This window comes from Acanthochromis polyacanthus, chromosome 6 (assembly GCF_021347895.1).
Source record: "Acanthochromis polyacanthus isolate Apoly-LR-REF ecotype Palm Island chromosome 6, KAUST_Apoly_ChrSc, whole genome shotgun sequence".
NCBI classification, from domain to species: Eukaryota; Metazoa; Chordata; class Actinopteri; family Pomacentridae; genus Acanthochromis; species Acanthochromis polyacanthus.
The window spans coordinates 25,524,779-25,549,563 of record NC_067118.1 but is presented as its reverse complement, the minus strand read 5'-3'; the positions used below and the strand labels follow the sequence as shown (position 1 = coordinate 25,549,563).

Sequence of the window (24,785 nt, the reverse complement as noted above, 5' to 3'; positions counted from 1 at the left end):
AGGTAAAGCAATCCTCATGCAGCTTCTGTTGATTTCAGGCCTTTAATGGAGAATTTCAAAAATGTCAGTGCAATTGCTGAACGTGTACTCACGGTTAGGAACGCATTTTCCATTGGGCAGAAGGGGGTTACCCTGGTAACCAGGAGCACACCTGAGTTAAGACCAGAAACAAGAGATATGATTAGTATATTTAATACAAACATTCATTGTAATAATATTCTTTCTTCTTATTCTAGGCTGTGGGACTTATATTTGGTGTATTTATAGTATTAATATAATGACTATCTGATACTGCATCATATAAAGATTTGACTGATTGTTACTACCGGTCCCAGTAGATTCATATAATTTCCTGTCAAAGCATATTACTGCAATCTCCAACGTAGGCATGGTTCTAGGTGCTGTTAATGATATCAGTTTCCTCACTTTTCACAGCGTCTTCCTGTGTAGCCGGGCTTGCAGGCATCACATGTTGGCTGCTGGTCAATGTTGAGGAAGCAGGTGTCGGAGAACCTACAGAGCCAAACAAAGAGCCATAAACTAAAACTTAGCAGCAGATTCTTAATGTGTTGTAGGCTGAATGAATGAATCAGTACCTAACTATATGAATGAGCTCAGCTTTTGGGAATACGCCACTGAAAAATGCAGTAATCAGTCTTGTTACCAGTGATGCTTTGTTTGCAGAGTGTGAGTATATGCATCTACCCTTGTTTGTACTGTAGGTTCTGCATGTGTGTGGTCTGTGAGGGTGTGTGACCTTACCGACGTGAGGTCTCAGAGTACGGGCAGGGGCAGGGCTTGCAGTCATCGGTGCGACCTCGGCTTGGGTCACCAAAGTAGCCGGGGCGACACTTGTCACACTGAGGGCCCTCTGTGTTGTGCTGGCAGCTCTGTGGTAGAGAGAACACACTGGTCATTCTCTCAACCAGATGACACTTAAAGTGGTCTAAAATGAATAATGTGACATTTTTGGGAGGTCATGCTCTTTCAATTTCTCAGCTCAAAATACTGCAAAGAAAGTTAATTTCACCATGACCTCTGATTTTGGTACTGTTTTAAATGTTTTGTTTCAGTATCTGTAGGTTTAAATGCGACTGAGCAGCTACTGTCCACGCCCCCTTCAGGAAGAAGACTCCCTCTGCGTCTATGATTGACAGCATAGAGCAAACCAGTTGACGGCACTGCAGCTGACACAGATGTGAATGCATGTGTGAGACCAGAACTTTCTCTCTGAAGAATCACTTTACATGGAAACAACCCCCAAATTCAAAGCGTAGTAATTGTTTTAAGTCATATGTCTGGTGCGACAACACCGGGGTTACAAAATCAGTCTTTTAGCGGTACAGAGCGGCAGACTGGCAAAGGCTTTGAAGTGACTGTCAGTTAACATGCAGTCCTAATGAGTTTCAGTTTGTATGTCACACTAGTTACATTGTCTGACAACAGAAACACATAAATACGCAAATGAGAATAGCTTTACTAGGAATTTGGGTGTATTACAATGTAGCATATGTGAGCATAGAAAGCAGAAGAGTAGCAAACTTATGGAAACACTGGCTGAGTTTGGCTCAGCAGGCAACAAGAAAGCACAATAGTCCACCCAGTCCTTGTTTATTGGTTTCAAATTGGTTATAAAGTCTCCCACATTTCTGAACCTCCTTTAGCGCTAACCTGTGGGTATATGATCGAAGCTAATGCTAATGTTTGCCACATTTTCCTATTGTCATGAGGACACTGCCATCAAAAATAAAAGTAATCCACTGGATCTTCAATTCCTCAGGTGCTGAGAGTGCATAAACACTTTTAAGTTCACTTTTGCAGCCAACAGGAGAACATTTGGTGAGTTTTGGTTGTGGCTAAGACATTTTCGAGTTAGCAGAAACAGCTCTAGGAAGCAAGTAAAGCTGGATTCAAGGAAGTTGCTGTTTCTTAATGGCTCACTGGGAAATGCCTTTTAACTGATCCAGGTTACCAGTTTCTAGTCATTATTCTATACTAAGCTAATCCCCTTATAGGTTTAGGTTCATATTTACAGATGGGAGTTGTATTGATCCTCCCAATTAAAAGTGAATGAGCATATTTCTTATACGCATTTTACATTAAGGAAATCCGTTAATATTGACCATCAAGTGTTAGCTTTTACCAGACAGTGTCCACTGATTGGATCGCAGGCAGTGGCATGTCCATTACAGTTACAACCAGCGCAGGTGCCAAGGTACGAGCCACCAGGGACCCGCTCGAAACCAGAGGAACACATCTCACAAGACAGGCCCATATATCCAGGGGGACATCTGGGAATGATAAATGCCATCAAAGATGGCATCAGTCCAGCCATTTCAAAGGCAAACTATGAAGAGGCAAATTACATCACAAACTGTAAATTTTCTTAATCTGGTAAATAAAAAACAGCTGACTGAAGAACAGCTGAAAAGCATTTTTCATTTTTGTTCTTGTCCTTTTTTTTCTGGCAGGGGCACAGGTTCTAAAATGCTCATCAAAATACATTTTCTACATATTTCAGAAACTGACATTTCAAAATCGCTTCTTGCAGTAAATACACATATGTATTACTTAATAATTAATCATTCTGAATATTCACACATAGGACACACCTCTTCACAACATAATGTGGTGCTTGTTACTTTTTGCTTTCCTGTTTACCTGCACTCTTCAACGTCCTTGGCATGACCCAGAATGCTAAACTCCACAGTGGTGGTATCCATGACGATGTCACTGAGTGCCACGCTGACCATGTGGTTGTCGTAGATGGTGCGGATGCTGATGCTGTCCAGGTTGGCCAAAGTCATCATCAGCTCCTCCCGGCTCACAGGACGACCATTGGAGTGCTGCCAGTTGTCCTAAAACAATGACAAACAGGTGACATTCTGCTTTTTCAAATACTTGCATGGAAATTGCTGAGGTCATTTTGATATTTTATGATTGATAAAGAATAACTCTTGAATGGGTTTTAATACCTCCACTGTATTTGCAAGTGTAATTTGGTCAATAACGTGTTATGAATATGGCACATTATTTTTCTGTAGCTCCTTTCAAATCTGAAGTTCAAAGACAATAAAATTATGAAAAGAACAATCATGAAACATTAGAAAATACATCAACTATAAAAATGGCTGTCTGTGGCGGTGGATTTTAAAAGTTTTTTGAACTGAGGCACTGACTGAGCTTTTCTGGCAGAACGGGTGAGCATGTTGCAGCTTTAAGCCCAAACAGCAAAAGTGGTCTCCCTTTATTTTAAGCCTGGTCTGTGTAGCTCTTGACAGCTGTCTCATCCGAGAGGTCGAGGTGCAGAATAAGGGGTCAAAAGTTTCCAGATGTGGAGTGGAGCATGATCATGTGGAGATTTAAAGGTAATCAAGACAAATGTGAATAGAATTCTGTAATGAATGGGGAGCCAGTGTAGTTCAGCCCATAATGGAGTTGTATGTTCACTGCATCAAGTGTTTGTGAGCACTTTTAAATCAAGTGTATAGGAGAAATTGCTGCATTGATAAGGCAGATGAATAGGGAGCTGCACTATTCCAGGAATAAGCTGTTTAGCATTGTTTCTGTGGAGTTTTGTTTTGACCTGATTTCTGATTTGTAGGTAACAGGACTGAAGTTGAGATTGTGATCAAAACTGACTCCAAAGTTTCTGGCTGAATGCTTCATGTTTATTGTTGGTGGTTCAAGGTGGGAAAGTGATACTTCTAGAAATGTGATTTGGACCAATAACCAGTGAAGTTACTGTAAAATATTTTAGTATAAAAAGAAGTACAAATCATAACTTAAAAGGATTGTGCAGAATCTGCACTTGTTTATTGTAGAACACTTTCTCTAAAGCAGAGGCTTACTTCAGTGAATTGGATCTCTTTCTGGTTGACCACACTGGGAGGGGTGCCGCTGCCTCTGCGGTACACAAGCCTGCGTCCGTTTCCAACCAGCATCACATTGGGTTTCTCCACAGGCTCAGACAGACCGCGAGCCAGTGTGTACCGCACCTTGAACTTCAGCGATCCTCCATAGGAATCAATCTAAAAATACATGGAAAGACTTTCATGAATAAGTGTGATCCCAAGTGAACCAGAATGAAGCCTGTGAATTATTTTCTCTCTTACTTTGTTGCCCAGGAACTGGCGAGGCAAGGTCCAGAAGGAGTCGAGGTTGAGGAAACGACGCGAGAGGTCGACGAGCTGGAACTCTTCCATCTCTGGGTTAATAAGGAGCTGAGTGGAGGACAGAGGAGGAGTGCCAGGCCTGGAGGGGTAGGTGACGTTCACTCCTGGAACACAAAACAAGAGATTCACTATTTTATCTCTAAATATTGGGACTACAAAGACATCAAAACTGAGTGTATGAATAGCTGCAGTGCCTTTGAAGTCTTCCTCCTCAGTGAAGCGCAGGCTGATCTGGTTGCGGTAGCGTCCAGTGCTCTTGCAATTTTTGTTGATTCCAGCACAGAAGCAGGACACGCAGCGGCCATTTACACTGAAGTGACCATTGGGACAGTTGCCTGGAGACAACAAGAGAAGGCACAGGACACTAGCTAATTCACATTCTAACTGTAACTATAATAAATGAATGCTTTGTTGTTGTAACTGTTGTCATTCTGGCTTTGTGCACGAGGTAAGGATCAGTACCTGGATTTGGGTTTGATGTGAGGGTTAACACTCCATCGGGGATGCCGAACACCAGGCCTTTAGCGTTAATGGCCTCACAGGTGTACGCCCCCTGATCCGACTCCTTCACATCACGAATAGTGAGGGTGCCACGGCCGTTCTCGTTGGTCATAGAGATTCTGGGAAAGCAGAAATAAAGCACAGTCTGAGGAAATATTGTTACACAAAAATCCATAAAACTGTAATTGCTGAACCACACTCACACACATCAGACTACGCCCAGAATGAAGCTGGAGTGAACCACAAATACCTCGATAATTAAAATCACAGGTCGAAATGAGTCGGCAATGAAACACTGATGCATGAAGGCTGTCGACAGTTATACTGCGGGCTCAAATACTGCCAAATTAGCCTGGACTGTTTTTTTTTTCAGATCAAGGTGTTTTGTTTGAGACAGAACATCAACAACAGCCCAAACCATAGTCTTAATCATTTAGATGGTGTTTTCCATGAACTACAATTAATCTGATCATAAGCAATTATAATGAGCTGATTTACTCATTTAGTTTTAATTACAGTCTTGATGAATAAAAACCACAGAGGTGGAGAATTTCTCATCAGACCCACCTGCTGCTGACCGGAATGTGTCCCCAGTTGAGTCTCCAGGTGATGATTGGTGTTGGAACTCCAACAGCTTGACAAGTAAACGTCACCGTGGCCCCTCGTGCTGCCTGAATGGATTCTTCTGGTGGGCTCGTTACAGAAGGAGGGGCTGTGAAGTGTCAAGAAGACAAAAACAGTTTTAACCGCATAATACATGCACATGTACAAAAAGGCTGGCTTGTGACTGGAATTTGTCGATCCAGTGAAGCTCATAAATGCCTGAGAGTCAGAGGAAGCTAAATTTGCCGCTACGGACGGACAATTTCCTTTTAGTTCTCAGGAATGGATGGTTCACAAAAAGCTCTGTGTCTCAGTCAACACATGTGTGAAAAGAGCCTGGTTCACAGCAAATTAGTCACAGAATACAAAGGAGGGCATCGACGGAGGAGAGACGAAGAGGCAAAGTGCAAGAAGTGAGAAAGAACAGAGGGAAATGCGAACGAGAGAGAGGGAGAAAAGAAACACTGTAAGAGCAGAGAGCTGTAGACAGCTGCTGGTGTGAGACTTACTGCAGCCGTACTCATCAGAGCGATCAGGGCAGTCTGGCTCTTCATCACACTGGTAACTGGCTGGGATGCAGGTGCGATCGCTCAGGCATTCAAACTGCTCAGGAGCACACCTGTCACCAGGACCCTTGGTGGCTGTAGTGATGACAAGACAGAGATTTGCAGCAACTTCTAATAATTTGTGAACAGCAGCTTCAAATTGGGGTCAGAAAGGCTTAAACAACAGCTTAGAAATCACAAATGAACCAGAGTATAATCAATCATCTCTGGATTTTGGGAAATATGTTCTTTGCCAAGTGTTAGATAAGAGGACTGAAAGAGTTTGCATGTTAAATATGATGCAAAAGACAGGAATCAGCTAAATCAACTGAGCATAAAGTCTTAGCTATAGCTTCATATTTAAGGGACAATCAGAGAGGCGCTGATCTTTTTACGTAGCTCTAGCAAGAAAGGGAAATCAGTTTATTTAAAGTCCATCTCTGTTCAGTGATTAAATCTCTACAAACTCCTCTCTATGCATCAAAATTACACATTTACAAGTTTGTACATGAAAATAGTCCCTTCCTGCCAAAAAAAGATTTAGACAGAATTCTGCACTCCATGTCCACCCACCTCTCCCCAAATGACTCAGCTCAAGCACACCTGCTAACCAGGTCATATATGTTATGCTTTATCAAAAACACTACATGGACATGCATCACGAAAGAAATGGAGACTTACGACAGTCTGTTTCATCTGAGTTATCCTCACAGTCATTGTCGCCATCACAACGCCAAAGCTTGAGGGCACAGCGGCCATTTTTACACTTGAACTCATTGGGTTCACAGGGAGACGGAGTACCTAGACAAAGATAAGAGGAAGATGAGGGCGGATGTTGCTGTCTGAGAGGGTGCACACGGACAAGGCTGTACTGCTTACCACATCTGAACTCATCGCTTCCGTCTGAACAGTCCCTCTCTCCATCACAGACATAGTCCCGAGGAATACACTCTCCACTCTGGCACGTGGCCTGATCAGCTCTGCAGGGTCCAGGCGGGCCGGGGGGACGCGGCGGCTTCTTGACAGTGGTGGTTGTGGTGGCAGGTGTTGTCGTAACTGGAGCGGCTGGCCGTTTTGTTTCTAAAAGAAAACTTTGGTCAAACTTAGCAAATGCACAACACTTCGAGCTGTTAGTGTCGCCGGATGTACCGCACATCAAGCAGCCAGAAATCCAGGCTGTAGCCGACTGTGTTACGAGCAGCCAGCCATTCAAACTGAAGCCACTCACCACAATTGATCTCATCACTCATGTCTCTGCAGTCTGGTCTGTTGTCACATAGGTATTCCATCAGGATACATGTCCCATCACCACACCTGTGCTCATCTGCCATGCATGGTCTTATACTGGGGGTTACTATGAGAGATGCAGAGGGGAAGCAGGAGGAGGGGATGTTCAAGTATCAAAGACATGCAAGCCAAGACACTGCCCAAATGTCGTGTCACATCACAAATAACACATACATGAAACATGAAAAACAGCCACATCCTGGCAACTTATGTTGTACAGGCTGTCGCTAATGGAGTTCTTCAAGGTGTTTGTGAGGTTTGCATTACATTTTCTGTTGAGTGTAAAAAGCACTTTGTACTTCAAGTAACATAACCTGCCATACACATAAGACACACAGGACACGAACTTAATTAGATTCACAAACTAAACACACACAAACTTGACTAGAAAGATGAAACTAAACACGCAAAACTAAAATAGACTAGATCAGACAGAAAAGCAAGATTAGACCCACAAACTAAATTACACAGAGTTCGGTACACGTGTTTGTACTGAAACTTTTTGGTATGGGCCTTTCGCTTTGGTATGGATGTGTACCCAACTAATACAGCCACTTATACAATCCCTTTATAAACAAATATAAACTATTATTGTTCACACTGTTGTATAGTTTTAAAGAGAACCTGAAAGCTACAAATCTAAATGCAAGTACAGTACAGTTTCAGCACAGTTAACTTTGTAAATGCTGCATCTTCATGACAATGTAATCGTGTTAGAAGCTTAACGTTTCGTATTTCTTGTTTTTGCTGTATGTACCTAGCCATGACTTCAAAATTGAGGTATGTATTGAACCAAAATTTTTGTATCTCGCTACACCTCTTCACAGAGTAGACTACAGACGAGACTAGACAAGAAAAACTGGACTAGACCGACAAGTAAGATTAGACCTGCAAGCTAAACTATGTCGAGTAGTCTAGGCTAGACAAGACAAGCAAATACAGACTAACCTAGAAAGACAAAACACTAAATAAGACCCACAAGACTAATGTTGACGCACAGACTATACTAGACAAACAGAGACTGCAAAGATAGACTAAACACAGACTTGATAAGACGAGGAAAGAAAACATAGCCACAGACAGATTTATAGGAACATTATCGCCTGAGCAAACTCGCTAAAATAAAGTTACCTTTCTACCTTATAAGTTGCCATGCTGGTGTACAGAGTGGGTGGACTTGGCAAAAATCAAAAGCTTGTTTACATTTCAGTGAACAGCAGCATTCCTAATTACACTCATGCCATGCAGAGGCCCTTTGTATTCACTGTGCACTACCGGGCTTCAGGGACCACGCTCAGAAGTCTACTTCACATCCGTGCCTCCATGCAAAACATTCCTCAGAACCACGTGACCATTTCCTGTACACGTCGAAGTAAAGGTCTTCATAAAAATTTCAACATCGCAAAGAAGGAAATGCGCGACTGTTCTTTCTAAATACGCTACTGTCGTCCTACAGTTTCTACAGTACAGTCGGCTATGTCACCATGCAGCAGGCATGGAACAGTACAAACCTGGCACCGCTATAGGTTCCACTGCAGGCAGAGGTTGAGCTAGAAACCAGACAGAAATGTTAAGCAAACTGCCTATCGCTTTGTTGGACCTTCATCTGCTGTAAACATACGGTAAACTTTTGTGTGACAGAGCCCAATAGTTGACTGCTTCTTTAGGTCTTACCTTCTCCAAGTCGTCTGAACTGAAAGCCCTGGACTGATGTGACGTAGGAAGCGATGGCTCCCTCCTTCACCACGTTGTACAGTACGCTGCGGATCTGTTCGTCATTGGTGTTGTAGTCAGAACCCACGTCCAGTTCCACAAATACATCAACGCCATCCTCTCTGATCATCTTCCTGGAACGACCAAGAAAGGTCTGGTGAGGCTAAAGAAAAGCCCTTAAGAGGTAACGTTTCTTCTTGGATGTCGCTGACAGAGGACTTAGTCATTCCTGAGGTATTACTGACTCCAGGCCTACACTATTGGCCTTGTGTGTTTTGTCATAAGGAAAAGAAATATCATCTGACCAGAGTAAGACACCCAGGCAGCAGCAGCATATAGTTGCAAAGTATCTACTTTAGATGCCATGAGGCATGATTTCAAGGATTTGTGTTCTTACTTAATGAGGACCACGCTGACCGTCTGGACACCTGGAATCCTGTTATACTCTGACTCCAGCTGTGGATGGAAAAGTAGACTCAGTTACATAGTCAAACTGAGCCTTATTTTCAGGCTCACACATTCTTAAATCAGCAAAGTCGTAAATAACACATCTAAACCTTATAAGGTAGTATAGTCTTAGCATACTGTACATGACGCCTCTTCAGCAGAGTTTAAACCCAATGAGAAGAGGACATACCGTGTCCACCACTGCTTCAGAAATCTCATTAAAGGCGGGAGAGAAGATGTCCTCGAGTTCAGGGCCATACACCAGGGAGTCAGTGAAGTTGACGAGGGCTCTGTAATAAACTAGAAACACAGAGAGGGGAGGAGAAGCTGTCAGCCAAGCCACACAATAACAGACAACGACCACAGGCTCAGCATTAATGTCCAACTGTTGTATGGGGTTAGATTCTATAAGCCGAACTCAATCTGCCAAGTCTTTTAAAGACAATGTGATACGGTGTACTGTTTGGCAATTATTTCCCAGAGGAAAGCCTTTGGTTAAATGTTTCAGAAAGTAAAAACTGAAAAGCATGACTGAGGCTTAAGTGAGAGCCACATACAAATTATGGCATCTATTTCCATATCTCAATTGTGGTTGGGTTTGTGGAGCGTTGCACAACACATGGGCTCGAACAAGAGGCACACGCAGTGACAGGCGCACTCTGATTCCTCACACTCAAATACCCAAATTACAATATCAAGGCATGTCTTTCTCTCTGTATGTGCCTTTCTGAAGGTCATGGCCACAGAGACAAACACCAACAGTGACAGACAGATGCTGATAAAACCACTTAGTTGCCACGACAGAATTGAGTTCTTCATCTGGAACGTTAATAGACATTAAATATCAGTCAATATAGCAGGGATGCGAGATTGCACCAGACCTCCTGACTGAAGGCTGATGATATCAGGGAGCTGGAAGGTAAGTATGAGTTTGAGCCAACATCATGACTGCAGAGGAAAAAGAAAATCCTCTGTGAATGACTCTGGAAGGGGGCCTCAACATTCCCTCAACATGTACCAAGTCAAACACACACAAGGCCGAACGGCTAGAGAGCAGTGGAGGGGGATTATATCAATGGCTGGACATGAAACATATAGGTCAGCTGCTTGAACATAAGGCACTTCATATTCAGAGCTGAGGTGCATTTGGTTACCTTAGGCTTAACCTGCTTAGAGTAGCATGTGAAGACGGGTTTTTGCAAGAGTACAATCCAGAGTAGCTCAGTTAAACTGTTCTCAGGGCACTTTCGGAACAAGCAGCTGGTGGGTTTACATCTGCAGTGTGCATTGTCTCTGCAAAAGTGTCCTTGAGTGAGGCACAGAAACCAGAACATTGTTACTATGTGGTTGACCCTACCCTCTAATCACTCTGAAAAAATGCAGTGAAACAAGATAAAGTTGGATTTTTTTTCACACAGGGAGAAGGGAATTCTCTTCTCCACTAGCATTCACACTGCCCTACATATGAAAACTCCACCCATTGGCTCTACGAGTGCATTACACCAGGCCATAAAACAAGGTTTTTTGTATTCATTGTGTCATGATGTCACGCTGAGTTACAGTCACAAACACTGTGTTTTGTATAATGACACCATTCAAAATAAATGAACGGATAGTTCACAAATAAATAGTGCTGTTGCATTTTGCTCACACCTTCTTAAATATAGCTCCATCTCCTCTTTTTCAATTCTGCATCTTGTAAGCTTGGCATTTTAAAGAATCAACCGTTTCCAAAGTTGTTTTGACTTTTAAGTATTATGATTTTAACACCACAATCTTCGACGGAAAAATACCAAAAAAAATATTCTTTCAATTTCACTTTTTGGAAATGTCTAATAAAACCTTATTAAATCATTTTTATGAGCTATCTGTGTAACCTCTTATAAGCAAAAAATGGCAGCTGTATTATTATAATTCCAATGTCACAAGCTTAGCCCGAGAAACTGAAAATAACCCAGGCCCACAGGGTGCCCCGTTCTCACAGTCCTGCCAACACTTTGTTAGGACGGGCCTGCCAGCCTCTGATTTCAGACTGGCAGTGTGAGTTTAGGGAGGAAGTCAATATTTGTACTGTTTCTTGCAGTGAGATGCTACTTGCCATGCCAAAGGCAAAGAGTCATGTTCTAAGTAGGCATCTGCTGAGCCTCTAGCTACAAACATACATGCCCAAATATGTGCAAAACAATAAATTTGCACACACACATATACGCACGCACGCACGCACACACTCACTGTGCAGAAACTTCACAAACACTATTGGTGTACAGTATATCATTTTCCTTCCGCTTTCCCTGCTCCTTAGATAATTATATAGCTCAATACATGTGGGCACTGACAGCAGACATTTTTCAAGCTCACCAGGAGCTACTTAATTAAAAGTTACAGAGTTTGTGTCTCACGCTGAGGCTGTGTGGTCACTGTGTTAAAGAGCTGTCCTCTCTTAATGCTACAAAGTCCCATTTTCTCTGCACACAGGACAGGCACTTCAAGACATTCCTGCTGAGGAAAAGCCTCATTTATGACAAAGTAAACTCAGCATTGCCTATGAAAACACACAGTGAGGTGAGCATGTTGCAGCAGAGCTGCAGCCTGTAGAACAGACTGGCATGGTGCCTGAGTGCTTGCTCTGCAGGCTGTTACTGTAAGTTTTGTAGGAATAATTATCAGGCCTGAATGCGGTCTCAGAAGACAGGCAACATCAAAGTTACTCATCAAAGCGCTTCATTTGACCCGAAAATAATCTAATCACTTGAGTGGGCACTTGCCGCCAGGTCAACAGCGGCTTGTAGCCCCAACTCTCTCTGAGCTCGCCGCTTTGGACCAGAGAGTGGGATTGCCACCGCCTGGGATCCTTTGAATTGGAGCGCCGGGTTGTGCCCTGCTGCTAACGAGCAGCTCTTTTAAACGAGGACCCATTTTCCTGTGCACCACTCGCTGTTTCCATCGGGGGGAAATCCCCTTGTCAAGCCCCACCACCATCAAAGGTGATGAAACTGAGTGCAGACATGACGAGTGGGATGATAAAAAAAAAAAAAAAAAAAAAAAAAAAAAGTTTGGAAAAATACCATTCCACATTCTTAATTCACAAACTTATTTAGCTGTTAAAGCCGTTCACTAGTACTGTGGCAGCTTTGTGCAATGGGCCCCCTCTGAACACATAGAGGCCTATGTGGAAGACAAAGACTTGATTGAGCAGTGAGCCCAGTCTGGCCTTTAAAGCCCAGCCACATTGGGCTTGACCTTCAACCCCCAAGGCATCGCCCACGGCATCGGCCCAGCACAAGTTACTGAGGAAGTGAGGAAGAGCCAGAATCTACAAGAACAATGCCCAAACCACACTGCACCAGTGACTCCATCAAAAATCTTTAATAGCACATGTTCTTCTCTTCCACGGACTTCCCCTCTTTCTCTCTCTCATCTCCATCTCTTCTTTAATCTTTCTCTCTTGGTCAGCACAATAATGTTCATTTGCCAGCTGCCACTTTCTCAGCTTAACTCATGTAGACAGGACCCCTGCCACTTAACCCTTTTGTTGGTGTCCAGCCAAAAAACTCTGTCTCCAAGTCCACTCATGGCCCTCCGGGGAACTCTTGGGAATGAATTCTGTCTCCACTATTAAGCTAGAACTATTGTGTTCTCCCACTGGATGCAGTGTAGGCATCAAAACCACAATTGTGTATCAAATGACAAATATGGAGACAAATCTTGCAGTGATTCTTTGCAACAATTTTTTGCTCATGTCACATTTTTTTCTACTGTGGGCTTATTTTCACTGCAATATTAAGTCCTGCACCTTTGTGACAAAATGGTAAAACCATGGACAAATGTAGCGAAAATTGGTTAAATATCTTCTGTACAGTGTGACACAGATTTTATGTCAGAAATCATAAAAAACAAAAGGCAAAAGTTTAATTTCTTCAATTTTTATTTTCAAAACAATATTCAACCTGGAATCAGCATGTGCCATTATTTTTCCAAGTGCCAACAGGTTTTACTGGGGGGAAAAAAATGGAACTCTATATAGTTTAGATATTTCCCTACTTACATTATTTAAATTTCTATTCAAACTCTGTGGACACTGCCTGCAGTTCAGCCAGGTCTCAGATTTTTGGTCACATGACTTTTGGTCAAAGCTCAGTCACTAATTGCAGAATTATTTTTTTGTTTTTACAGAACCTGCTTTAAGCAAATGATTCATTTTTGGCAAATTTTAAGAAATGAATGTGTGATGAAATGATTTCACAATTTTGAGCTTAGATTTGGTTAACTTTTTCGATGACATAGCGATCACAAATAAGCAATTTAAGCATTGCTGAAAAATTTAAAATCTGATAATTCTTTCTGTTTTCACTATTTCTGGCTGTAAAATATGTAGTAATTTTGGAAATTAGTTCTTAAAACAACATGCCTTTCAAGCACACTAGTGGGTTTTGGGGTTCAAAAGGTTCAGCATGGATCAGATTTTTGCAAAGGTCACAGCAATGTAATGCCAAAATCGCTTTGCAGGGATGCTTTTAGCTCAAAATGGAAGTGTTGTCACTCGAGCATAATGAACTCTATTACTCGATGGAACAACCCCATCATTTTCCACTGGCATCAGAAATTACTGGGAGACGCCTGCAAGACACTTGGAAAAACAGAGCTGCTGGACTCAAACACTACATGCCCGAGCTCAGTCTTCCTTGGAATGTTATCTGAGAGTGTTTGGAAATGAGTGTGCATAACTGAGGGGAGCAGGTGACATGAGAGTGTGCCAAGTGCAGAGAGGAAAGAAACCGCAGTATTAAAAGGAAAGAAGTGCTTGTGGACTTACTGTACTCTGGCTCGACTGGGCTCTGTATGTTCCCCAGATATGAAGAGTCCAACCAATGTTCTAAGGCGAGCAATGAGGGGTAGAGAGCAAAGAGCAAGCAACAGGGGGAAGAGATGTGACGCAGAGGTCGACAGGGCACAAACAGGAGCGAGAGGTCAAGGATCAAACAAGAAAAGCGACACAAGGACCGAGGAGAAGGATCAAGTTAGCCAGGCAAGTGCAGAGAGGTTAAAGTTTCAGGAGAGTTAGACAGGAAATGATTAGATGCAAGGAGAGAAAATACAAAGTGACAATCAGAAAGAGAAATGTCAAAAGATTTGTATTAAAAGAAACAGGAAATCAGGAAGAGTCACTGAAAATTGTATGAAAAAAAAACACAACAAAACAGCCAAGTCAGCAGCAAGAAAAGAAAATGAAATTGTCATCACAATTTTATAAGAAGCTAGAAATGTCAGCGTGAATTTCCTGTCTTCAACAGTCCCACTAATCATTACCATTCACATGTTGTGGATCCTCAGCAGCACAATGGTTGCTGCCAGCCTGTGGTTTCTGTTGACTAATGAGTTCAACCAGTGTCTGTCAGGAAACACACGAGGAAGTCCGCTTGCATGACAGCGTCGAGGAGAAAAGGTCAGAGTGCATCACATTAGGAATGCCCCTTTCTTCAGTCCATCAGTACAAAGAGGACTCTCGACAAACAAAACCCACACTTGCACGTACGGCTCTTCACATCCCTGCTGTCCGACACTTACATCCACCCTGGGACTGTGCAGTGACGCAGGGAGGAGCTGCGTCCTGTTTTCCCTTTCAAATGGAAGAAATGAGCACCATTAAAACTGTCATAACTGTTTTTATAAAAAGTTAGGCCCTCTGCACTGGCACTGTGGTGACTCATTGATTCTTCCACTGCTTTGGATGCACTTACACCATGGGGCATGCTATGAAATGCCAACTGAGGAGGCCTCTTGGTTGTTCTGAATTACTGATGGACTATAAGAGCGGGACTCCTGCACAAAGGCTGACTTTACAACACATTTCTGAGGATCTGTGCGCCGTTTTCAATGAAAAATGAGCTGGTCTGCCTTGTAAACACATGCCATTTTTATTATTACTACAATTATTAAAATGCTGTACACTTGCACTGCATCGACAAGGCAGATATTTATGCTCCAATCCACTCTGTATGAGTCCACTCCATAAACTTCAACAGACAGCAGTAAACAGCAGCTCCTTTATAATCAAGTGAGTGGACTGGATCCAGCTGTTTTGCAGATGCACATACAAAAAACATATGGCTTCTGACATACTACACACGTGGACAAAATTGTTGGTACCCCTCAGTTAAAGAAGGAAAAACCCACAATTCTCACTGAAATCACTTGAAACTCACAAAAGTAACAATAAATAAAAATTTATTGAAAATTAAATAATCAAAACAGCCATTACTTTTGAATTGTTGATTAACATAATTATTTAAAAAAACAAACTAATGAAACAGGCCTGGACAAAAATGATGGTACCTCTATAAAAGATTGAAAACTATTTGACCAGAGTGACATGATTAACTCAGGTGTGTCATTTAATTGACATCACAGGTGTTTCCAAACTCATAATCAGTCAGTCTGCCTATTTAAAGGGAGACAAGTAGTCACCCTGCTGTTTGGTGAAAAGGTGTGTACCACACTGAACATGGACAACAGAAAGCGAAGGAGAGAATTGTCCCAGGACATCCGAAAAAAAATGATAGACAAACATCTTAAAGGTAAAGGCTATAAGACCATCTCTAAACAGCTTGAAGTTCCTGTGACAACAGTGGCTCATATTATTCAGAAGTTCAAGACCCACGGGACAGTAGCCAACCTCCCTGGACGTGGCCGCAAGAGGAAAATTGATGACAAATTGAAGAGACGGATCGTTGGAATTGTATCCAAAGAGCCCAGAGCAACCTCCAAAGAAATTAAAGGTGAACTCCAAGGCCAAGGTACATCAGTGTCAGATCGCACCATTCGTCGTTGTTTGAGCCAAAGTGGACTTCATGGGAGACGACCAAGGAGGACACCACTGCTGAAAAAAACTCATAAAAAAGCGAGACTGGAATTTGCAAAAATGCATGTTGACAAGCCACAAAGCTTCTGGGAGAATGTCCTTTGGACAGATGAGACCAAACTGGAGCTTTTCGGTAAGGCACATCAACTCTATGTTCATAGACTCAAAAACCAAGCATACGAAGAAAAGAACACTGTCCCTACGGTGAAACATGGAGGAGGCTCAGTAATGTTTTGGGGCTGCTTTGCTGCATCTGGCACAGGGTGTCTTGAAAGTGTGCAAGGTACGATGAAATCTGAAGACTATCAAGGCATTCTGGAGAGAAATGTGCTGCCTAGTGTCAGAAAGCTTGGTCTCAGTCGCAGGTCATGGGTCTTCCAACAGGACAACGATCCAAAACACACAGCCAAAAACACCCAAGAATGGCTGAGAGAAAAGCGTTGGACTATTCTAAAGTGGCCTTCTATGAGCCCAGATCTGAATCCCATTGAACATATGTGGAAGGAGCTGAAACATGCCATTTGGAGAAGACACCCATCAAACCTGAGACAACTGGAGCTGTTTGCTCATGAGGAGTGGGCCAAAATACCTGTTGACAGCTGCAGAACGCTCATTGACAAATACAGAAATCGCTTAATTGCAGTGATTGCCTCAAAAGGTTGTGCAACAAAATATTAAGTTGTGGGTACCATCATTTTTGTCCAGCCCTATTTCATTAGTTTGTTTTTTTAAATAATTATGTTAATCAACAATTAAAAAGTGATGGCTGTTTTTGATTATTTAATTTTCAATAAATTTTTATTTATTGTTACTTTTGTGAGTTTCAAGTGATTTCAGTGAGAATTGTGGGTTTTTCCTTCTTTAACTGAGGGGTACCAACAATTTTGTCCACGTGTGTATACTGCCATGTCTTTAAGAAGACAGCAGATTTAGAAAAAAGCTGGTGGGAAGACTAGTTTTAACTGATTTGCTCTGATGCAGCAGTCAAGTGAAAAAGCAGGTAGATAATGTTACAAAACTGCATGTGGCAGTCCAGTCAGGAAACAGCTGAGAGAAAACATGCCCTACCCAAATGATCAGACATTTCCCTTGAGAATAGTGACCCAAACTAATTAAAGCTAATGAAGCATCCGCTACTTCAAAGTCCGTCTGATATGTTATGATTCTTGTGAGGAGCACAATGTGAGGAGAAGGGGGCTACAGTTCTATTACTACTCTCTGTGCTTTAATGTGTTAATCAGGCCCTGATTACTCACTGAAAATAAGCAGTCACTGCTTAAGAGCAGACAGGAACTTTGCTAAAATACACTTATCAGCAGAGAAGTAATCATTAGTAAGTACTAAGGGCATGTTCTGACTCTATTCTGACTCTATTATCCAACAAAAGAAAAAAAGAGTTAAGAGCTTAACAAATCCCAGGAGAGGTATTGTTTGATATGGATACTCTCTAGTGTTCAACCAGGAAGTCACTGATCAACTGTGGAGCATTATCCAAATAAACTCTCAGATCTACATAAACCACAGGACAATTGGACGACCAGCCAATAACCACAACATCTAATTCCATGTTTGTTTGGTAACACAACAAACCACTTTCTTAACCATAATTTAAAGTATCCTCTCATGCTGCAGCATAGATTATTATGGAAGTCATGAAAATACACAGACATATAAGTTACACGCCGCTCCTCGACACAGCAGAGAGGAAAGGGGGATCATTCCAGCAGCCACACATGCTGAGTCTGAATGAAACCCTAAACATTTCTTTCATGAAGAGGAGTGGCACCAGCCAGCTCTCCAAGGCAACTCATTTGTTGTTAGTACAACACAGTGTGGAATCATGGGACTAGGTGCAGCAATAAGGCTCCTGTTGGTGACTAAGACCCTTCAGCAGGAGTCCTTCAGGACATTAAACACCCTGAATACAACCACACTGATAATCAGCTGTTTGGCAAAGGTTAAACTAAACGTGTCTTTCAGCATTGCAGCACCCATGTTTTGTCTGCTCCGTTACAACTGTCTGGGCCATGTGATTATAATGTCAGGCAAGTTTCTCCTTCTAGTGTGTGACCACCTTCAGGGCCCCCAGCAGTGCAACAACAAAGACCTCACCAAAATAACTGCAGCTGCCAGCATTTGTCCCTCGCTGTAACAACTCGTGAGGCTCCGCTTATGCGACACCCTGAGACACAAACACACACGTAGGCAGTGCCAGTGAGCACATATCACCGACTGCCCAGCAAAACTGAGTGGGTGGCCCCGGCTGCAGTCTGCCCACCGCCCCGGCCAACCTGACAAGACAGGCTGCATTACGCTGATGTATTGTCCACTTATGCTGCAACATCTGTTCTCTTCTAGAGATAACGGAAGATTCCAAACCAGCGTTGTGTTTTTTCAGCAAGCGCCCATGAGCGATTGATGTGATTAGAAGTAAAACCAGCTGAGGCTACACGGGAAGGCAGTAACCTGTCTGAGAGTCAGCCTCCACTCCAGTCAGTGTGGATCACTGACCCTCAACCTCCCTAAAGACCAAACACAGAGCACATCACTGTTTATCCAAAGCTGCATGTTTAGTCTGAAATCAACATTTGACACAGCACTGAGTAAACCAGTTGGTGTTTATGGCACTGCGCACACGCTAAAATATACTTTGTCTGACTTGTACACAGTTAATAGTCTTTTGCAACAACATACAGTTCTATTTTAAACATCAACAGAGTGTATCTTAGGCTGTGACTGATTATTCCTTGTTTAATGTTTATAGGATCTTTGTCAAATGAGAAAGGCTGGTAGCCTAGCCGCGCTAGACAACCCACGGCAACGAATTTAATTCTCTGCCAGGGTGGGTCTAGTTACCCTCCATAAGGCTCAAGGCTGGATGCTCCTAAAACTGGCCGGACGAATCACCATGAAGTGAAGAGTCAGAAGGCGGGCGTCACGAAGTGACGACAGAGGCGCGACGATTCTGACAGAAACAACCGGCGCACAATAAACAGTTATCTTTCGACTCGGCTTTGGCCACAGCCCTTAAAGATTTGAAGCTAAAATTCAACTTGAAAGATAAACAAAGGACGGCACTTAAGTGTTTCATTGAGAAGAAAGACGTATTTGGACTTATGCCGATGGGATATGGCAAATCCTTAATATAACAGTTGGCTCCACTGGTTGGGAAGCTAATGGGACTTAGCCACAATCCGTCAGTGCTCTAGGAACTACGTCAGCCTGTTTGTTGCATTGATTGGTTGTATACCTACCCAGTTGCTGCAGAGGGATTTGATAGACAACCTTTTAGCCCGCCTCCCTCCCTGTCGAGCGTGCATAGACCCTTGTGCCTTCAGAACATGGGGTCTAGCGCGGCTAGGCTAAAAGGCTGGAGCAGTGCTTCACAAATTTTTGTAGTGAGACTACAAAGATAGTCTTGTATAGCCATCACACTCTGCAGTGCAGAATGGTCTGACTGCACCTTAGAATCATTCAGCAGTAAGTATCATATGCCCCTGCCTTGATTGTTTCTGTTTAAACCCATAAATCATTTTGGGCACTGCTAGCGGAAGGTTGCGTTCTTGATTTTCCTGAAGAAAACGTGACAATGGAATTGCTTTGGTGAAACATTTGCATGCAGGGAAACAAGGACTGTCATTAAAATGGAAAATACACTAAAAAAAACACCAGGGCTGCCTTCCTGCAAAAGTGAACTAATAAAGCAACATGCCAGTTAGCTTTAATCATTAGGCTGCAGACTGGCTGCTACTGGTGATGGGTAACCAATCAGACAGTCAGTGGTTGGGAAGCACACTGTTTCAGACCACAGAGTGATGAAGGAGTAGCGTTGCAATGCCTACTGACTAACTGTCAGCTATTAAAACATTGACTATGTTTTTGATAGTCAGTTTGTTGCTTTGTTGATTTTTTTTAAAGAAAAAATTATTGCAGCTTCTTAAATGTGAATATTTTCTGGTTTCCTTCCTTTTCTCTAACTGTTAACTGGGGTTGTTGACAAGACAAGACATTTGAGGACATCATTTTGGTCTTTGCGCAACGCTAATTGATATTTCTCACAATTTTAGAGCAGTGAAAGTAAACAACTACTTAAATATTTGAGAATATAATCAATAGATTAACTGGCAAGAAAATGAAAGATTAGTGGCAGCCCTACTACAGACAGTTTTTTTTTATTTTATAGGGTACAAGGTAAACAAAAATCACAAATGCTGAATAGGCCAGACCAGTAACTGCTGTACCCCCAATTTAATATAATATTGATGTATAGTATACATTGATGGTTTTACTTATTTTTTGAATAATTGTAATGAGAAAAGTACTTGACAGGATTTTTTTCCCAGTAGACCAATAAAGTTGTTTACTACTAATAGCATAGAATGATTACACTGTTTCAAACAAGACATATCTTTGGGAATATTGTATATAATTTTCTTGTTATTTATTAGCTAATATATATGGAAATGCATAATATATGTAGTTATATTGGACTGGCTGATTTTCCAGCCGAGCTTAAGTGAAGAAAAATGAATTCTCAAGCATTTCATCCAAAATTAGCAGTGGGAAACCCCTAACCCCAGCAGCCTCTCACCAGTTGCCATCACTAGTACTAGTAAGTGGACATGGACCTTTGTGTCTTTAGTTTCCAAACAAAGTGGCCAATATCCTGGGTGCACTGGGAACGTCTGTAACAGAGCCTGTGGAACAAGGAAAAGCTCTCACAGTTGGATTTGTCTCCCAGAAGTCTCTTTGGGGCTCCGAGTGTGGAGGTCAAGAGGAAAGGTTAGGAGGACATGGGACACAACCCTCATATCTCTGGAGAAGATTGCAGACCATGATTACATGGAGACAAAGAACAACAATGGACAAAAGAAGATTCAAAATAACCTCATCTCAGCATCAGTTTAAATTCCAGATGTGTTGCTCTCATTCAATGTCAGAGACAAAGGGAAATGGGAATTCCTCGGCCACCAGCTAACAGTCACACAACAGGATGCAGAGCATAATGGGGGCAACTCTGGCACCTACGTCTCCTACTCTGCAGTGGTGGAGAAGGAAGGAAGGCAGAGGCTTGCGTGAATTGTCTGCACAGCGAACAGGACAGAGACACTCATCAAGGTACTCAGCATTGAGCACAGGAAACTGAATTTCCTTCCCAGCGCTTTTCTACTCAGATCTATATATGGAATTAGTCAGCTTCCTGCAGCACAGTACCACAATCACACTGAGCACAATGCAAATGTCTAGCCACTTTAGTGATAAGGCAATATATTAAAGAAAGTACTGCATAATCTCTACCTCTTTTTTAATTGCCACTGCCACATTAAAGCAACGTTGACCTTTAATGTGGATACAAAGCCAGGAGGTTTATGGAAACAGAGGCAATAAACCAAAGTAATAGAGAAGGTTTGTAAGACTTCTATCGCACCAGAAAGATAAAAATGTGAGCTCATTAACTGGTGATATCTTCCCATCCTGAGCTGTCAACACAACAAAACTTGCTTTGTGTTTTATGACTTTTGTATTATTTTTGCACATTTGTATCTGCCGACCTGACTTGAGGGTTACAGCACCGATGTTCTCGCCAGGATTTGGCTGAGAAACACTTCAAAACAGCTTCAATTTGCCGCAGGAGGCTGGAATGCAGCTACTGACATGATCTGCAAAGCTGTGTTTACAAGAAAACATAGCCTGTCTTTCATCTCCGTCCTCATCAATCTATCTGTTGATATTAACTAAATATTTTCTCCATCGGTGCGCGGCTAAAAACTGGCTCAACCTTTAGCTGAACCTCACTAGACTAATCTGTCAGCAGCGTCTATGTTAATGTCAGCCATGTCAGTCCTTTAACTTCCCAAATTCAGCGAGGCCTCTCAGCAGTGCTATTTCTGTGAGCGAGGCGCATGATGCTATATGCCTCAGCTCTGATGTCAGCTTGAAACGCCGCTACCAAAACAGTCACTGTGCCATGATGTAATCACCTCCACTAACCTGTCAAGTGCCAGTGCTGGGCACCATTAGCAAACTAAGAAGCAGCAACTATGACTAGGCCTGTGTCTTTAATAAGAAGGTAGAAAGGACATAACTGCTTTGGTAACTATTTTCTACAGTGTGAAGGATTTGTGTTAGTATTTAAACTGACCAAAATCACTTACATAAAGAAAAATAACCAGCTGGAAGACACATCATCTGTAGAGATGTGCCAAACAGGAGTAAGACTTTACTGAACATGTTGCCAAGTGATAACCTGGATTTCAAGCTGCATGTTACGCTGCCTATGGAGTCAGAAAATGCCATGACTGTACTGCTTAGGTCGGTTTGTGGATACGATTTCATCCAACTAAATTGTAATTCGCAGGACAATCACCAGTGTTGACAATTGATCCATAACCTTCCAGGATTAATCCATTACTTTTATCAGTGGAAGGACCAGATCACCTGTGAACATCATCGATTTTCACAACTTTGAAACTGCCCAACTTAATGGAGCCTGTTAGACCGAATCTATGTAACATTTAGGCTACATTTACGTTTGGATTTGGCTCTCAACTAATTCACATTTTGTCAAAAAAAAAAGTTGGCAGTGTGGCTGGATTTCGTTAAAACAGAATGCCAAAAAGTCAATCATCCAAAATGGTGGGTTAACTAGTCTGTGTTTTTATTCCTCAGTGGGTCTTAATGGAATCTTATATAGCACCATTTTTTTAGAAATCATATGAATATGGGTGGGTGTGTGCTGTTTGACTCTAAGTCTGTTGCTGTCTTTTCAAGTTAAGAGGTTAAGATTGTTGACTATGCCACAAATACTACCTTTTTGCCATTTCAAATTAATTTAGGCTGCAGTCTTTGAAGCAAAAAGGGCCTCAAGGAACCCTATGGGGTTCCTCACCATTGCCACTTTTGAATTCAAAATGGTTACTTGAGGAATATCTGAGAAAGAACCGTTTCATGAAATTTGATCTTCCATTTTGATTATTATTACTAATGTTGCTGTTGTTACTGTGGAATATTTTAGAATTTAATATTGTAGATGTGTATAAATTAAATGGAGACTTCCTGTATTTGTATGCAAATTGAGATCTACAAAAAACTATAACCTAAAATAATTCCTCAAAATGTTTTTTATTTCTTAGAGATAAAAAAAAAATCGTCTTGATCTGCAATACACTTCAAATAATGACTTCTCAATTGTGTTTTCCAGTGTACCCTATTACAATAAAGCAATGCTTTCAAAAGAAATATAACAAACTGTAAATGCAAAACATCTTCCAGGAACCCTTTTTGAGTTATTTGAAGTTCCTCCAACCAGTTTCTGTGAATATCTCTAGAGTTCCTTGAGGCTTTCCTAATTCTATACGAGCAGGGCTAGCAGGCAGACTGCACTTAGTGTACGGATTTACCTAATATAGTGACAAAGTGTAGATTTGGTTGTTCCCTCTGACAAATATACTGATTGAAGACTTAGAAAACTTAATTGTCTCCAATTTTCAGATATCAGCATTGAAGACTTCAATGCTTTTCTTCATTTCAGACACATAACAGAGGTGACTAAACGAATGTAAACAAAGCTACTGAGACAAAATAAGTGAACAAGCTACTGTGGGGAATATAATTAAAGATCAATGGCAGTATGTATGGTGTGTCATCTGTGGGTGAAATCTGATGCCGAACTAAATTAAAACCTGTGCTGTCTGTGCTTAAGGTGAGACTCACGTAAACCTCTAATGTCAAGCATGTATAGCTGAGTATTTATCCAGCTAAATGTGCTGTGTTACCACTTCTTACTCTTAAAGCATCCTTTGTGGGCAAGTCCAAGCTGCATGCAGACATGTTAAGTGAAAAGGTCATTTGACAGTAACTCTTAGTTGTTTTGCTGTCGGCAATGAAAAGAAATCTAGTGACTGCAAAAAACAATAAAGAATGTACCAGGAGGAGAATTAGCGACAAACCACAGGCATGATTAAAGAGTTCGGCCATCATACAAAGTTTAATAGGTTATTTAAACTAGTAAATAATTTTCTTTCTGCCACTGTGTGCTGTGATATAGTGGGTTCCCCGCGTATAAATACTTTGCAAGTTCACATAAAAATAATGGGGCAGGGGTGCTTTGCTGCAGGTTTTATCACTCATTGTGCTTTTATGTTACTGTGCTGCCACTGGTTTAAAGGATGGAAGCAGACAGGACATGTTTATGCATCAAAGACAAAGCCGAAGCCCTGTGTTATGACCAGACTGTGGCACGCTGGAGAGGAGGGAGGGGAGGGTGTAGCAGGATGTGAAGGTATCATCGCTCAGTCGCAGACAGACATTATGCACAAATGTGCACACCCACTGCATATAGCCACTGCAGTCGGAGTCACAGATGGGGGAGCTTTAGAGGGTTGAGTGATCTACCACACATAAACAAAATCTGTCACGAGGAATTGTTAGATTCAGTAGATTTTCTGGTCCCTTACTTGTGCTCTCAGATGGAGGCCATGGTGTGCTTCCATCATCCTCTCCACTGGGCAGCTCTTTGGAGAGAGAAACAGAAATAGAAAGATGTGTCAATGTGGAGATTCAGCAGAGCAGTTTTGTTCACTTCACAGTTTTCACTATGCAGGAAGTTTTTTTTTAATTCATTTTTTTGCATTTCAACATTGAACCATGGTCAAT

General features: G+C 41.9%; 1 protein-coding gene across 1 annotated transcript in view; it reads right to left on the bottom strand.

Annotated features, from left to right (window-relative positions):
- The window catches only part of hspg2 (heparan sulfate proteoglycan 2), a 111,376-nt gene that overhangs the window by 51,957 nt on the left and 34,634 nt on the right, over positions 1-24,785 (bottom strand). The window contains exons 3-21 of the mRNA XM_051949738.1: positions 24,587-24,643; positions 9,462-9,571; positions 9,222-9,280; positions 8,786-8,958; positions 8,623-8,661; positions 7,053-7,178; positions 6,704-6,904; positions 6,506-6,625; positions 5,789-5,920; positions 5,244-5,388; positions 4,638-4,795; positions 4,370-4,510; positions 4,116-4,279; positions 3,852-4,031; positions 2,662-2,858; positions 2,144-2,291; positions 763-890; positions 427-513; positions 93-151 (exon numbers count right to left, since the gene is read on the bottom strand). Of these exons, the coding sequence (XP_051805698.1) occupies positions 93-151; positions 427-513; positions 763-890; positions 2,144-2,291; positions 2,662-2,858; positions 3,852-4,031; positions 4,116-4,279; positions 4,370-4,510; positions 4,638-4,795; positions 5,244-5,388; positions 5,789-5,920; positions 6,506-6,625; positions 6,704-6,904; positions 7,053-7,178; positions 8,623-8,661; positions 8,786-8,958; positions 9,222-9,280; positions 9,462-9,571; positions 24,587-24,643 (2,424 nt within the window). The remainder of the gene's footprint in view (positions 1-92; positions 152-426; positions 514-762; positions 891-2,143; positions 2,292-2,661; positions 2,859-3,851; positions 4,032-4,115; positions 4,280-4,369; positions 4,511-4,637; positions 4,796-5,243; positions 5,389-5,788; positions 5,921-6,505; positions 6,626-6,703; positions 6,905-7,052; positions 7,179-8,622; positions 8,662-8,785; positions 8,959-9,221; positions 9,281-9,461; positions 9,572-24,586; positions 24,644-24,785) is intronic.